A 15,274-nucleotide genomic window follows, 5' to 3' on the forward strand; every position below is an offset into this window, starting at 1 on the left:
GAAGCTCCTGAATCTATTATCCAGGAGCTGAAATTGGAATTTTAAACTGAATAAGTGGAATTAGAGTTGGTGAAAAATATACCAGCAACAGAGTTGGCATTGATCTCAGAAGAGTTTGACTGTCCCACTTAAATCTGATTGGGAAGACTAACCAACTATGTGAACTGATCTGAAAATAGTTTTTGAGCAAACTGTGGTCCTTCAGTGGGATTAGGTTGCATCACTTCTGATTCATCATGTGCATTAGCAACATTACTTCTTATAAGTCCTTGAAACTTCTTGGATTTGGTGAATTTAAAATCAGGCGAGAAACCTATAAGCCTATAGCAATTCTGAATAGTATGGTTAGTCATCTTGTAATAGGAACATATCTGATTGTTCTTCTTTCCTTTGTAGTTTGGATTTCCCTTGTTGTTACCAACTTTCTACTAGAAGTTGGACTGAGTAAATGGTGCCTGCTTTCCTGCCATGAAAAGAGATCCATCTCTAGGAAATGTAGAAGGTGCATGCACATCTCTCTGATTTTCATCTTGTATTAGTAGGGAATAAGCATGGCTGATAGTTGGCAGAGGATTGATCATCAGTATGTTACTCCTTGCTTGTGTATAAGTTTCATTCAATACCATAAGGAATTGAATGAGTCTGTCATCATCTTTGAATTGATTCATTTTTTGTTTTCCGCCACAGTTGTAGTTATAAGAGCAGTGAACATTAGTGTTCAGTGTGTCAAGCTCATCCCATAAACACTTTAACTTGGTAAAATACCCTACAGTATCATCTGATCCCTGCACTAAATCAGTTAATTCCTTTTGCATGTGATACAACTTAGCACCATTTGGTTGTCCAAAATTGTGTTCCTAGCCAGTCTAGAGACCCTTTGTTGTTTTGGAGTACAGAACACTGTCAGCAATGTTCTTGGTGAGTGAGTTCAATAGCCGAGATGTGACCATCAATGAAGCCCAATTTATTTTTGGCTGAAAGAGAGATGAGAATGGATCTACTCCAACCTACATACCCACGTCCATTAAACGGAGGGTTCACCAGTACCATCCCTGGTGCATCAGAAGCATGAAGGAAAGAAGGATGGGTTGGATCAATTACTGTTTCATTTTCTCCTATTGAAGTTGTTTCTGTAGAATTCTCAGAAACAGATGCAATTGACATGATGAAATGAAATGAGAATGAAGGGCAGTGAGTAAAAGAAAATCAGAAAATTTAGTGCTTTGATACCATGTTAGAATTCAGAGAAGATTGGGAGAATTTTATGTATATTTATGTGTATTTGATCATTGTACAATGCTATGTATTTATACAAGTTTGTATAGAAAGAGAAAATACAAAAGGAATGTAAATAGCTATACAGTTATACCAATTATATATGTCCTACATTTTAACAGACTAACTGATTTTGATTCTCTCATACGTGCCAAATTCTTTACCTAAGTGAGAAGCTTCTAGAGAAGATAATTTGGCACAACTGTGATGATCATTGTTTGAACGGATAGGATTTAATGCACCATGTACATAGCTTGAACGACTAGGATTTAATTGCTTATGTGTGACTTTGTGCTCTGAGATGAAGCCACGTGTCTGCTCCTTTAATATGTGATCTAGATATAAGTATGAACTCTTTGTTTTGTCCGAAACCTTTGTCTTTCCCTTTTCATCTTTGAGCTCAAACCTTTCTCTTTTCGATTCTTCCTGAGAGATGAGAGAATGAGACAATTGATTTCCAACAATGTAATATAATTTATATTTGATCTTTTCATATTTGTATTTGCCAAATGAATTGGAAAGTGATTAAAATTTTAATGGAGTTGGTTCAATATTGAATCAATTAATTAATTTTCTTTGGGGTATATGTGTCGCTAATTTAAATGACAGCATAATAATATATTTTCTTTATTTTCGTTAATTGAAACTTTGAAACGTGACCTTGAAAGTATAGGGAAGGCAAGCTAATTTTTTTTTCTTTACCTATTACGATCGGCCCTAGAAAAAAGAAAATAAAAACTTCTCAAGTTTTGTTAGGTGCTTAACATGTTAACAATTACTAGAACAACTCCTCAAGCTTCATTTTGTTACTGCATTCTTAGGACATTTACCTAGGAAAGGACCAAGGTAAAAGTAAAATTATGAACTACCTATGAAAGTATTTTTTACTCAATTTACATTAATTTCATTAAGTGAGAGTGTAAAAAGTTTTTTACACAGCTTATAGTAAAGGAAGTAAATTTTGATAACTTAAAAGAGAGGGTAAACGACTAGATAGGGTCGATTAAACAATACTGATATTATACAAATCTTTTCTCATGTTGATGTCTAAAACCAAGTAAAACCTAAAATATCATCAGTGAAAATGCTTAAGGATTCTCTAAAAGGATCTCTACACAAATAGTCATCCATATTCATTCATTGAGTCTAAGCTATTTTTTAGTTGGCCCAAATTTGTGAAACTATAATGTTTTGGGATTTTTACACAAATAGCCGGTCAAATTCACTATTTATATTTTATAGCCGATAAACACAGATTATACATAGAGTATACGCGATTATACATATATAAACATAAAGTAAACATATATTATACATCTGCCGACTATTTTCAGTTTAAGTTGTTGAATGAGCGGCTATTTGAGTTAATTATTCTTGGGTGGCGTCCTTGAGCAAGCCCATTTAAGAATACTGAAGTCTACAGAAAATCCAATTAGAAATGCAGACTAAGTGCAGACTTACACGGGCCTTTCAGTTAAAATATACTGAGCCAGGTCCAGTTCCGAGTGATCCTTAACAAAAAATTGCCGAAATATGACACCTTTTGGGTGGTTTTTCGTTTTGACCCCTTCTTGCCCATGGGTAAAACCTCAAGGTCAAAGTTGAAAGTGTTGCCCATTCGGCAAGCGAGCGCCAACACTTGTTAAATCTAAAGTTCGCCCATGAAGCAAGCGAGAACAAAAATTCAAGACCATCCACTTTAAAGACTATTTGAGTACTTCACCCCTTTTAAAATAGTACAACTTCAAATTACATAACCCACGTCTCCTTTTTATTTGAATTCGTGTAATCCTTTTAAAATAGATGAAGACTATCTTTATTTTCATTAACCAGCCATTTTGTGATTATCTTTTGTAAGAAAGAATAGATCAAGTTACTCTACTCTCTGAGATTGTGAGAACTTTTAAAATTTGATGTAAACTTACGACCTTTAACTCTCAAAATATAAAACGTTATGTGCATTCTACTCCAACTAACACTTATGGGCTTTTTGTTTTTGGTTTCCTATTCCATTGTCTGATATTTGTTTTTTTTCAATTAACGACTCCTACTTTATTCATGTGTGATACTTAAAACTGAATACATTCGAGAAAGGAGGACATGCTACCTGACCCTTTCATAGTATTTGAGAACTTGAACAGTAGGTTCTATGACTAGGTGTTAAGAATTGCATAAAAAAATAAAATTTCTACTTCTACTACTACATGATGCTACTCATCAAGGTGGCTCAAAGTGGATTTTCGAAGCTTTCATTTGCCTGATTCTAAATGAGGCCACTTCCCATTTGTCCAGTTAAAGAAGTCCCCTAATTTGCCTTGGCACACCAGAAAATTCAGAAAATATTATACGTTGCCGATGTATATGATTAATGGATACCAATTTATCTGCGACCTTGTTAGCTTCTCTATAACAATGTTTAACCTTTGCTCTTTTTTCATGTACGATTCTCTTGATTTTGTCCACAATTTAAAGTATTGTCCATGGAGTACCTGATTTTTCATTGGCGGAAGATATCAATACTTTTGAGTCAGCTTCAACTTTAATTTTGTCAAATCCCCTTACTAAACACTGTTGTAATCCAAACAACATGGCTTATCCCACTGCCCAATTGCTCGTCCCTGGCCCGAGGTAGACGGAGTATGCCATGATGAAAACTCCATTGCAATCTCTCATTATTCCTCCATCCCTACAATTCTCTTCTACACAACTTCCATCGCTGTTAATCTTGAAATACGTAGGAGGAGATTTTGTCCATCTCACCATTTTATACATTCTGTGATTAATCGGTTGATCAACAATACTTTGAAGCTTTTTCCATGTAGTTTCCGTATGAAGCTGGCCAAACTTCTGCTTGACTATACATGAATGGTTGAAGGAAATCATGGAAATAGCTTGTCGCGTAACGCCCAATAAAGAGAAAAATATTTTTTAGGATTTTTTTATTTTCAGGGCTTGAGACCTCTGATTAAAGGTGGATGAATCATTTTTATCCTACCATAACTCTTAGGGGTCTTTTCGTTTGAAGACAAGTTATTGAATTAGTCATATTGAGATTAGTTATATTAGGATTAGTTATGCTGAGATTAGTTATCCTGGTATTATTTCTTAGTGACTGTTTTTATGTGTATTAATTCTGGAATTGTAAATTTTACTACTTTATCTAGGAACTTATCCCGGGATTACTATTCTACCATCTGGCAGGTATAAGTTATCTTGATACTATTTTTAATCATGGGATAACTATTAATAACCAAATAAAGAATAAAGCGGTACTAAATTTTTAATTATTTTTTACTTATCTATCGTACGAAATGATGGTTCTGGCCTATTTTTCTATTTTAGTCTCGGGTAAAATTATAGTCATTTTTTTCAATATGATAGGCTGAGGACTTGGTCAATTATGATTAAACCGAAAATGTGCAGTTCACATTAATTTGTATATCATACTTTGGTTCGAAATCTTTTGTCAGTATTTCTTGTTCCAATTGACAAGAAAAAGGAAGAAGATTATTGGTTGTCAATGAACAACAATCGTCTTTCTCTTCCCCCCTCATCCAGAAAAAAAAAGTTCAAGTCCTCTGGTTATTACTTAATCATCTGGTTTCTTTTATTATAAGTAAGATTAAAAAATGGAATTAAACCATTAGACATGCAAATTGAAAAACTAAATGGAGCTTTCACTTCTTGAGAAAGTAAGCCAATTCCCTTTGCTTAAAGGAATTAGAATATAGTTATGCGGTTATGGTCTATCAACATAGTCCTCAGCATTTCAAAATTGTTACACAAATAGTCGGTCAAATTAAATATTTTTTTTTTTAGCCGGTATACATAGATTATACATAGTTATACATATATATTATATATGAATTATACATATAATATACATCGCTGACTATTTTTAGTTTAAGAGATTCGGCGAACGACTATTGGGTTAATTCTTCTTAAAATGTACATCCTCATGCACAAACTTTGTTGTATCATCTTCTTTGCCATCCCAATTCCTAACTTACAACTAATAAGTATTAATTTAACGTATATACATTCACATAATAATTTTTTTTAACGTTAATATCAAGTATTTTAACATTTTGTAGCAGATTTGGCTTATTTTTCAAGTTATTAATTCAAGTTATTATTTTACAGTTACTTGTAGTTATGTTTAAGGTGACCAGATGATATAGAAATTCGTTTACATTATTAACGTATAGAAATTAAACTCATACATATTTATAGACAAAGGTTCTATTTTAAAGTAATGTCTTGCTATAAAATTTTCTCCATAAAGTTATACCTTGGCTTGAAAGAAAGAGAATTTTCCATAGGATGAAGAACCAATTAAGGCCAAAAGATAACAAAAAGGTGATAAAAATCAGTTGAGCAACCACAGCTGTTGATGAGCCGCAAATGGAACCAAAGTTTCTAACCTAACTTCAAAACTTTCTTACAAGTCTGCACAAGAAATAGATAGTAAAAGTTTAAACCATTTGATAAAGACACTCTTTTACCGCCAAGAGTTTGCAGTGCGATGTATATATGATCTATTCATTCTTAATCAGAAGTTTCAATTTAAGCATTAAGAACGAAAAAGTTCTAGTGAGGAATGTTTCCTATTTAATGAGTCTTACGTAGCGCGAATCGAAATTAGTCGAACCCAATGCAACACGAGAAGACAACAGGCAGGAAAAAGAAAAAAAAAACACTCTTTTACCCCCAAGAGTTTGCGGGGCGATATATATATGATTCATCCATTCTTAAGATCAAAAGTCTTGATTTAAGCATTAGGAACGAAAAAAGTTCTAGTAAGGAATGCTTCCCCTTTAATGAGCTTTGCGCAGTGCGAATCGAAATTAGTCGAACCTCAATACTAACACGAGAAGACAGTTTAAAAAAAAACACTCTTTTTACTTTTCTTACCAACTTTGTATCTACATCAAGAAAATTTTCAGAATAGCAGGTACGTTACAGGTTGAGATATATTCAGAAAAAGTGTCATTTTAATATTACTAACTTGTAATAATTATCTATAATGTAAAAGTGGAGAATTTGCCAAATTCAAAGCTTTCATAAATGGACAAAGCCGGTCAACTATAATTAAGTGGTTGATAATTTTTACACGATTGCATTAATTAACTAATGGCATAATTAGGACTCAATTTGATGAAGTCAGTGGAGACATTGTGATATAATCAAACCACCGTGTTTAATTTATTTATGAATACAAACTCTTTAGGAGAAATTGGATCAAGCTGCAGCCAAATCTTTTTTTTAAATACTTCTAGAAACTTTTTCAACTTAAATTTCAGGTTTTTGTTTTCAATGTATAATCTGAACCGTAACAGTGCGTAAATTATTTTTCTGCATCTCAAATTAAAGTTGAAAACCCCCTCAAGTAGACCATGTGACCATTTCAAACTCTTGAATTAATTAATTCCCATGACTAAGTCGCCATCGGCTAGCTGCCAAGTTATGGTCGAGCTGAAATATTTTATCCCTTTACGTTATTAGATCTAAAAGTTTTAACGATGTTGACAGTAGAATATAATTAATGATTGGAGTTTGTTCTTTAAGACAAGAGGAGGTTGCTCTAGCGGCGAGCACTCTCTACTTCTAACTAAGAGGTTGTGAGTTTGAGTCACCCCAAGAGCAAGGTGGGGAGTTCTTGGAAGGAGGGAACCATGTTTCTATCGGAAACAGTCTCTCTACCCTAGAGTAGGGGTAAGGTCTGCTTACAAACTATCCTTCCAGACCCCACTAGTGGAATTATACTGGGTTGTTGATAGATTTGATTGTTGAATCATGTACTGGATCGTTAAAATTGCAATAACAATTTGTTATTTTTGGGCAAAAGTGTCACGACCCAAAATCCCACCACAAGCGTCGTGATGACACTTAGTCTCTAAGACTAGGTAAGCTGATTTCAATTATATTTTGAAGCTCTTTTTTTTTTTGAATTAAATAAGTAATCAAAACTAACATCGAAACAAATATGAATACACAACCTCCCAAGACTGGTAGTACTAAGTCACGAACTCTAACTGAATACATGGAATGATCATGAGGACCGAATTTACAATACTGTTTGATTAAAAATTAACAGTACAATGAAATGAAAAGATTCCAAGGGACTGCGACGACCAAGCAGCTTTACCTTGAATCCTTACGACCCCGCTTTAACTCTGCTCAAGTCCGATATTTCTAATACCTAGCTCTGCATAAAAATATGCAAAAGTGTAGTATGAGTACACCACGGTCGGTACCCAGTAAGTATCAAGACTAACCTCAGTGGAGTAGAGACGAGGTACAGTCAAGACACTCACTAGTCTAATAGCATGTGCAATATAATATACAAAATAATAGGAAACAGATAATAATAAGGGCAACATAAAACAACCAATGATATACACAGTAAGACAATGAGAACACCATTAATAAACACAATTACACCCAATTAAATCAAGTCCTTCAAATAAATGTCTTTCATATATAATTCTTCCAAATAACTCTCTTTCAATTATAATTTTTCTCAAATAATTATCTTTCAAATATAACTCATTAAATAAATCTCTTCAAATATAATTTTCTCAAATAAATATCTTTCAAATACAATTTTTTCATAATCATAAAAATACGGGTCTCAGCCCATTTTTATATTTTTCGTAAACACGGGTCTCAGCCCATTTTTCATATTTTCACGGCACCTCGTACCCATAATTAAATCATCATATTTCCCCAACACCTCGTGCCCTCATTTCATATCACCACTACACGGACAATTCACGTGCCCAATATCATTATCATTCAATCACAGCACCTCGTGCCCACATTTCATATCACAACTGCACGGATAATTCACGTGCTAATATTCTCATTATTTACTCACGGCACCTCGTGCCCACATTTTATTTTATAATCCACCTGAAAATAGCCACATGCTCTCAATTTCAATATAATTCAGATTGTTATCAATTTACCAACAACAAGACAAATTGCACAAGGTATAAAAATAAATACAAGAAAATCACATAATCACATGAAAATCACCAACACCACAACTCCACATCATCACATATCGTCCCTGACAATAGCCACCCTTATCGCTCCTATTGCCACTCTTATCGCTCCTATAGCCACCCTTATCGCTCCGCCCAGACAATATCAATAGCCACCCTTATCGCTCTTATTGCCACACTTATCACTCATATAGCCACCCTTATCGCTCCGCCCACATAATATTCTAACAAACACAACAACAATGAAATACCACCCTTATACCCACATAATATCAACGGTGAAATGCCACCCTTATATTCTCAAAATAATAATTAACACAACACAATAATTTACACGAAAAATTATTACGACAACATAACAAAATCAATTCATATCACAATTTACCCAATGGCCACAACCAAAATTCCAAAGATACAACCAAGTCAAATAATTTTATAACAAATAGCCGAAGGCCCCACACAATGTGTATAACACCCCAAAATAATCAATCTTAATAGAAATTACTCAACATAAAGAAAAGATTTCATTAAATCCAAATTTAGATAATTACATTAGCACTTCTTCTTAACCTTGTTTAATTAATTATTTGCATAGGAAAGATTCATATTGAAATTAAATTCCAAGAAATATCAAACCAATAATACTCACGAAATTACATAAATTTTCAAGTAACAATCACATCAAATTGTCATATAAAAATAAATTCAACAACAAGGATTTAGGCATGACAAATAGATGATTTAATAAATACTAACAATTATCCAAATTACTACACAATTTGACCAAGACTTCAACTCAATAAATTTTGCACATATAAGCTCGAGTACGTAGTCGTCACCTCGCGTACACGGCTTTTCACATTTCACAAATGGCATATAAAACTCGATGCCTAAAGGGTAATTCCCCCACTCGAGGTTAAGCAAGAGACTTACCTTTTTGAAGTTATGCCGATATTCCAAAATCTCCTTCTTGCTTGAATTGACCTCCGGACCGCTTAAATCTATCCAAATTAATTGTATAACTTCATTAAAATTCATCGAAAATAATTTCGGATAATAATACGTCGACTTAAAAATTTATTCCAAAAGGCAACAAAAGTCAATACGGGACTCGCCCCTCGGAACCCGACATAATTTTTATGAAATCCGAACACCCATTCCGATACGAGTTCAACCATACCAATTTTATCGAGTTCCAATAATAACTCGACCTCCAAATCTTAAATTTTTATTTTTGGAATATTTTACAAAAATCTTGATTTTTCTCTATTTAAATCCGAATTAAATGATGGATTCAAAGACATAATCATTGAAATTAATCAAAACTAGATAAGAATCACTTACCCCAAACACCCACGCAAGAATATCTCCAAAAATCGCCTTCTACCGAGCTCCCAATTTGATTTTTGTGTTATGAACTCAAACCCCCATTTTTGGGAGTTTTAATTCTGCCCAGGTACGCCTTCTTCGCGTTCGCGACCTCTGTCTCCCGTTCGCGAAGGCCAAAAACCCAGCTGCCTCAAAAATAATAATAAAAAATTATGAAGCACATTAAACCCACTGTAATGAATAATAAAAAAATTACTTTTGGACTTATAGCCCTCAATGGTGTACCAAAAATAAAATGACACACACGGGTTCACATCTTTAAATCTTCTAACATGGATAAACATATAAGTGGGTCATAAAATTACGAAGCTCACCTATAAGCGGAGCATAATAAGAGGACTCACCTCAATATTCAGAACCGAATCAAACTAAAAAAAAATATCCTTTTATAACAGAATCAGGATTGTACCTGTAACGACACCATCTGGTGTATCGGCCTCAGCCAAATCTTATCGATTATATCAACGGGTTGGGCCTCCACCTCTTAGGCACCCACTACCCGCATGTCCTTGTAACGACTCGGCCGGTCGTTTCGGGAGTTATAGCCCCATTTTTCCTATTTCTGCTTCCTTTTGTGATTTTAAGCTATATTATAATATATCGGGTTAGTTGTTTTGGGTCCGGGGTGGGTTTGGAGTGAATTGAGACACTTAGTCTCTAAAGTAGAAGTTTAAGTTGAAAAAGATAACTAGACATTGATTTATGTGTAAACGACCTTGGATTTGAATTTTGATGGTTCCGTTAGCTCCGTTAGGTAATTTTGGACTTAGGATCGCGTCCGAAATATGATTTGGAGGTATGTGGTAGAATTAGGCTTAAATTGGCGAAAGTTGGAAATTTGGCGATTTTGGTCGGCAGTGAAAAATTTGATATCGGGGTCAAAATGGAATTCCGAAAGTTGGAATCGGTTCGTAGTATTATTTTTGACTTGTGTGTAAAATATGAGGTCATTCGGACATGGTTTAGCGGGTTTCGGCATCGTTGGTGGAATTAGGAAGTTTAGAAGTCCTTAGGCTTGAATCCGAGTGTAATTTGGTGTTTTGATGTCGTTTTGAGTGTTTCGAAGGTTCGCCTAAGTTTATATGTTGTTATATGACTTGTTAGTGTGATGGGTTGAGATACCGAAGGCCTTATGTGAGTTTCAGGTAGCTAACAGATTGATTTTTGGTGTCGAGAATTGCTGATTTTGCTGTTGTTGAGGCTGGTGGTATTTTCCGCATATGCGGATGGGAGCTGCAGGTGCGAGGTCGCAGGCGCGCACGGGAGTTTGCAGGTGCAGACAGAGTTGAAGCAGGATGGGTCTGCAAGTGCGTAGGAGAGGTCGCATCTGCGGGTCCGCAGATGCGGATAGGTGCCCGTAGAAGCGGAAGTGAGGAGGTCAGACAACGTCCGCAGGTGCGAGGTCTTTTCCGCACCTGCGTGGTCGCAGATGCGGATATGGAGCGCAGGTGCGAAGTTGGGGGAATTAATGATTTTTTGCAGGTGCGGAGTTTCTCGCGCAGATGCGGCATCGCAAGTGCGCATATTTGGCCGCAGATGCGAAAGCCCTAGGCAGAAAGTATAAAAAGAACACTTCGCGAATTTTGGTTCATTTTCACCATTTTCAAGTCGGTTTTGGGAGCTTTTGGAGTGATTTTTAAGAGAGATTCAGGGGGTTTTCATTGAGGTAAGTTGCTTGAGCTCTAATACTCCTATCTATGGTGATTTTTCGTTGTTTAATCATTTAATTAGTGGAAATTAGGGGTGAAAATAAGGGGTTAGGGCTTGGGACTTTGGAGAGTTTGATGGGAGGATTTGAGGAATTAAATGGTGTCGGATTTTGATAAATTTTGTATGTATGGACTCGTGAGTGAATGGGCTTTCTAGTTTTGTAATTTTTGTCGGATTTCGAGATGTGGGCCCGAGGGGACGGGTTTGAGCCAATTTCGGGGTTTTGGTCTAAATTGGTAGTTTTTCTTGTGAAATTCATTCCTTTAGCATAAATTGATGGTATTGTACTGATTGTGAATAGATTCAGAGCATTTGGAGGCCGAATCGAGGGGCAAGAGCATCGCGGAGTAGGGATTTGATCGGTTTGAGGTAAGTAACGATTGTAAATCTGGTCCTGAGGGTATGAAACCCCGAAATTTTGTATCATTTTACTATTTGGATGTGGCGCACATGCTAGGTGATGGGAGTGTGGGCGTGCACCGTTGGAGATTGTGACTTGGTCCATCCTGTATCAACTATAAAGTTGAATATTTTGTTGAAACTATATGATTCTTATGTGTTTTAGAAAGAATTTCTGTAAATCAGGTTGGATGCCTTGTTTAAGCCTTATGCCAGTGTTGTTTGGACCCTTAGAGGCTTTTTCTTGCTATCCTCTTATTGTTTTTGATTGAAAATCTATACTCAGTTATGTTTATACATATTTACAGCATAACTCAGTCTCTATTACTCTATTTTGATGCATCATATAAATGTTGTTTGGGCTGAATACTTTGTTTTCTGAGAGCCCGAGAGGCTGGAGAGGTTTATGACTGAGTGAGGCCGATGACCTAATTTGTGAGGATATTTATGGTATCGGGATGCTCAACGCATCATGTTTGATATAGGCCGAGGGCCTCATTGATTTATGCCATGTTTGGGTTGATATAGCGCTTGGGCTGAAGGAGCCCTTCCGGAGTTTGTACACACCCCCAGTGAGCGCAGATACCTATTGAGTGTGAGTGCCGAGTGCTGAGTGATTGGGAGGCATGAGCGATTGGGAAGAATGAGTGATTGTGAGATTGGAGTGATTGGGAGGACTGTGTGATATTTTACCCGAGGGGCAGTATATGATTTCATCCGGTGTGCTCAGAGCTGCTTTGAGTCCTTGTTTGAGAACTGTTGACATATATTTTTATTGGTTTTACCTGAACTGGATTTAAACAAGCTGGTTTGACTTAAACACTGGTTTTTAAAGCATGGTGTACTTTACGGAATTTTTTTGATATGAACTATACTTGCATCTAGCTCGACACTACTTCTCGGCCTTTATTAATGCTGGTACTTACTGAGTTGGTGTACTCACATTACTCCCTGCACCTTGTGTGCACATCCGGGAATTTCTGACCACGATAGCGGTTGTTGATATATTCAGTACCGGATCATCGGAGATAGCAAGGCATCTGCCTGGCGATCGCAGCCCTATTTTTCTCCTTCCTTATCTTCCCCTTAGTTGTATTGGTTTTTCTCGGACTATGCTAGTCTTGATGTTATCAGACAGTTTGCAGTAGTTGCTCATGTCTTAGTGACACCCCAATGTCGGGCTATCCTTTCCGCATTTTATTGTTATTTTGGTTTCAACTCTTTAATGAAGATTCTAGTAAAGTAAAGCTTTGACTTATCTTTTAAATGAAATATCGATGTGTATTGGAAATGTGTCAGCTTGGTTAGTACCACGATAGGCACCATCACGACGAGTTAGGTTTTGGGTCGTGACAAGTTAGTATTAGAGCCTAGGTTACATAGGTCTCACAAAGCATGAGTAGGTTTAGTAGAGTCTTGCGGATCGGTACGGAGACGTCTGTACTTATCTTCGAGAGGCTGCGAAACCTTTAGAAAATATCACATTCTTGAATTCTTGTCGTGCGAATCTGTTGATTCTAGTAACTAAACATCTGTTGTTTCATTCTCTCACAGATGGTGAGGACTCGTACTACCGGTCAGGATGGACAACCACCAGTACCACCAGCTAGGGCTGCGAGAGGCCGAGGTCGCGGTAGGGGCAGAGGTGAAGCCCACACAATAGCTGGGGCAGTACCTACAGACCCACCAGTTGCCCCAGATCAGGATCAGATTCCAGTTGTTGATGCACCAGCTCAGGAACCACCTGTGCCTATTGTGATTCCAGGCCTTCAAGAGGCCCTAGCTCAGATTCTGGCATCGTGTACCGGACTTGCTCAGGCGGTCTCTATCTCGACGGCTGCAACTACTTCTCAGGCCGGGGGAGGCACTCAGACTCCCGCCGCTCGCACACCAGAGCAGGTTGTTCAGGAACTTTAGACACTAGGGGAACCACCAGCCCAGCCAGTTGCAACTGCTCAGGACTATGTAGTTCTTGTTATGCATGAGGATGAGCAGCTTAGATTGGAGAGGTTTGGGAGACTCCAGCCTCCATCTTTCAGTGGTGCAGAGGGTGAGGATGCACATGGTTTCTTAGATAAGTGTTAGAGGATGCTCCGGACAACAGGTATTCTGGAGACCAGTGGGGTCTCATTCACTACTTTCCAGTTCTCTGGGGCTGCATTCAATTGGTAGGAGGCTTACGAGAGGCGTAGGCCGGTTGGCGCAACACCCCTTACTTCGCAGCAGTTCTCCGTTCTTTTTATGGAAAAGTTTGTACCTTAGCCCTGTAGAGAGGAGCTGTGCAGACAGTTTGAGCAGCTTCATCAGGGTGATATGTCTATGACACAGTATGAGATGCGGTTCTCCGAGTTGGCCCGTCATGCGATCTGGTTGGTTCCCACAGACCGAGAGAGGATCAGGAGGTTTATAGATCGCCTCGCTTTTCAGCTTCGGTTGCTTATAACCAGAAAGAGAGTGTCTGGTGCTACTTTTGATGAGGTTGTCGACACTGCTCGACATATTGAGATGGTTTGCAGTCAGGAGAGGGTTGAGAGGGAGGCCAAGAGTCCTCGTGGTTAGGGTGGATTCAGTGGTGCTCTTCATGGGGGTCAGTTCCAGCACGGCAGAGGCCGTCCATTCAAGCATGCTCAGTCAGCTCGCCCAGTTCACCGTGGTGCATCATCGGGCCATGGTTCTCACAGTTCTCATCAGGGCCACTCATCATTTAGTGCCCTCCCAACCTAGAGTTCATCCCGTGCTCCATCAGTTTAGGGCTCCTCCATACTAGGTTCTTCTACCAGTTATCCTGGTGCTAGGGGTTCCCTTCAGTCCCCGTCTGCAGCACCAGTGGTTGTTTTGAGTGTGGGGAGTTTAGGCATATGTGGAGGCAATGTCCTCATCGTCATAATGGTCTGCCTCAGCAGAGGAGTCAGCCATCGACTTCACCACTCGCCCAGCCAGCTAGGGGTGGAGGTTAGTCAGCTAGGGGTCTCCCTAGATGGGGAGGTCGATCAGGTGGTGGTCAGACCCGTTTCTATGTACTCCCGTCCAGACCAGATGCTATTGCTTCAGATGTCGTGATTACAAGTATTGTCTCAGTTTGTCATAGAGATGCCTTCGTATTATTTGACCCTGGTTCCACATATTCATATGTTTCCTCATATTTTGCTCATTTTCTGGATATGCCCCGTGAGTCTTTAGTTTCATCTGTTCATGTATCTACTCCTGTGGGCGATACTATTGTTGTGGGCCACGTATATCGGTCATATGTGGTGACTATTGGGGGTCAGGAGACCCGAGTGGACCTTTTTCTGCTCAGTATGGTTGACTTTGATGTGATATTGGGTATGGATTGGTTATCTCCATGTCATGTTCTAGATTGTCACGTTAAGACCGCGACGTTGCCGATGCCGGGATTTTCGAGGGTTGAATGGAGTGATTCTATAGATTATGTACCTAGTAAGGTAATTTCATATTTAAAGGCTCAGCGTATGGTTGAGAAGAGTTGCCTA

General features: G+C 37.8%; 1 protein-coding gene across 1 annotated transcript; it reads right to left on the reverse strand.

The window, feature by feature from the left end:
• Positions 1-428: 428 nt before the first annotated feature.
• Positions 429-815, reverse strand: LOC138909251 (uncharacterized). The gene has a single exon (XM_070200437.1). The coding sequence runs from the start codon at positions 813-815 to the stop codon at positions 429-431; it is 387 nt and encodes a 128-aa protein (XP_070056538.1).
• Between the last annotated feature and the right edge of the window lie 14,459 nt (positions 816-15,274).

The sequence above is a fragment of the Nicotiana tomentosiformis genome, chromosome 4 (assembly GCF_000390325.3).
Source record: "Nicotiana tomentosiformis chromosome 4, ASM39032v3, whole genome shotgun sequence".
Taxonomy (NCBI): Eukaryota; Viridiplantae; Streptophyta; class Magnoliopsida; order Solanales; family Solanaceae; genus Nicotiana; species Nicotiana tomentosiformis.

Excerpts from the sequence above, each read along its gene's own strand:
- LOC138909251 (XM_070200437.1), bottom strand. The coding sequence starts at position 815 with ATGCAAAAGGAATTAACTGATTTAGTGCAGGGATCAGATGATACTGTA.